We start from the raw sequence: 1,173 nt of genomic DNA on the forward strand, positions 1-1,173 counted from the left end.
TCATGCTCTCCCGCGGTGATTCGGGTGTATATACAGCTCATAGTTGTATTTGCTTTATATATTTACATATTTCTTTGTTTGTTGTTTTCTTCTTTCTTGTCCTGAGCCTTCTACTGCTGCTGCTGCTGCTGCTGTTGCTGCTGCTGCTGCTGCTGTTTAGCGACAGACAGCTGGAAGAGACCCTCAGCCGGTTCGGGTGTATCTGCAGCTGCGGTGTATGTACACCGATGATGTTTCTCTGGTTTGTTTAAGGAGACAAAAGGAGACACTTTCTCACTCTCATGTCTCTTCCTTGTAGGCTGCTGCGGCCAATAGGCGCAGCAGCAGCAGCAGCAGCAACAGCAGCAAAAACAGCAAGAGCAGCAGCAACAGCAGCAGCAGCAATCGCCCCTCTGGTTGCTGTTCTCTGTCTCCTTGGGCTTGTTCTATCACCAGCTGCTGCTCTCCCGGTGAGGCTTTTTCTTTTTCTTATAAACTAATACACACACACACACACACACTGTCTCCTTTCTCTTTCTAGTGTCTCCTGTCTCCTCTCTCTCTCTCTGTCTCCTCTCTCTGTGTCTCCTGTCCCCTGCCTCTTCTCCTCTGTCTCCTCCTCTCCTCTGTCTCTTGCTCCTTCTCTTCTGTCTCCTCTCTCCTGTCTCCTCTGTCTCCTCTCGGCCGTATCCTGTCTCCTCTCTCCCGCTGATGCTCGCTAGGGTCCCCCCTGTTCATGTTGCTGCTGCTGGTTGCTGCTGCTGGTTGCTGCTGCTGCTGGTTGCTGCTGCTGGTTGCTGCTGCTGCTGGTTGCTGCTGCTGCCTGCTGCTGCTGCTGCCTGTTGCTGCTGCTGCCTGTTGCTGCCGCTTGTTGCTGCTGCTACCTGCTGCTGCTGCTGCCTGTTGCTGCTGCTGGCTATTGCTGCTGCTGCCTGTTGCTGCAGCTTCTGTGTTAAGATATATGTTGTCTGTGCATGTGTCTCCTTTTGTCTCCGCAGCTGGGCTCTGCCACTCCTCTGTCTGTCTCCTCTTCATGGCGTTCTGCTGCTGAGAGAGGAGAAGGGAGACACCCCTGGTTGTCTCCTGCTGCTGCTGCAGCAGCAGCAGCAACAGACGATGCAGCAACAGACCTATGGCCTGAAAGCCTCCCCCTTCTAGAGGCGGAAGGAGACAGTCCACAGTCCTACCTCCAGC

At 53.9% G+C, this 1,173-nt stretch overlaps 1 protein-coding gene across 1 annotated transcript; it reads right to left on the bottom strand.

The window, feature by feature from the left end:
- Positions 1-516: 516 nt before the first annotated feature.
- EMH_0003510 (uncharacterized protein) lies at positions 517-1,014 on the bottom strand (the record flags this gene model as incomplete). Its single annotated transcript, XM_013496395.1, has 1 exon — positions 517-1,014. The coding sequence occupies one exon, from the start codon at positions 1,012-1,014 to the stop codon at positions 517-519; it is 498 nt and encodes a 165-aa protein (XP_013351849.1).
- Between the last annotated feature and the right edge of the window lie 159 nt (positions 1,015-1,173).

The sequence above is a fragment of the Eimeria mitis genome, genomic scaffold (assembly GCF_000499745.2).
Source record: "Eimeria mitis Houghton genomic scaffold, Emh_scaff208, whole genome shotgun sequence".
Lineage (NCBI taxonomy): Eukaryota > Apicomplexa > Conoidasida > Eucoccidiorida > Eimeriidae > Eimeria > Eimeria mitis.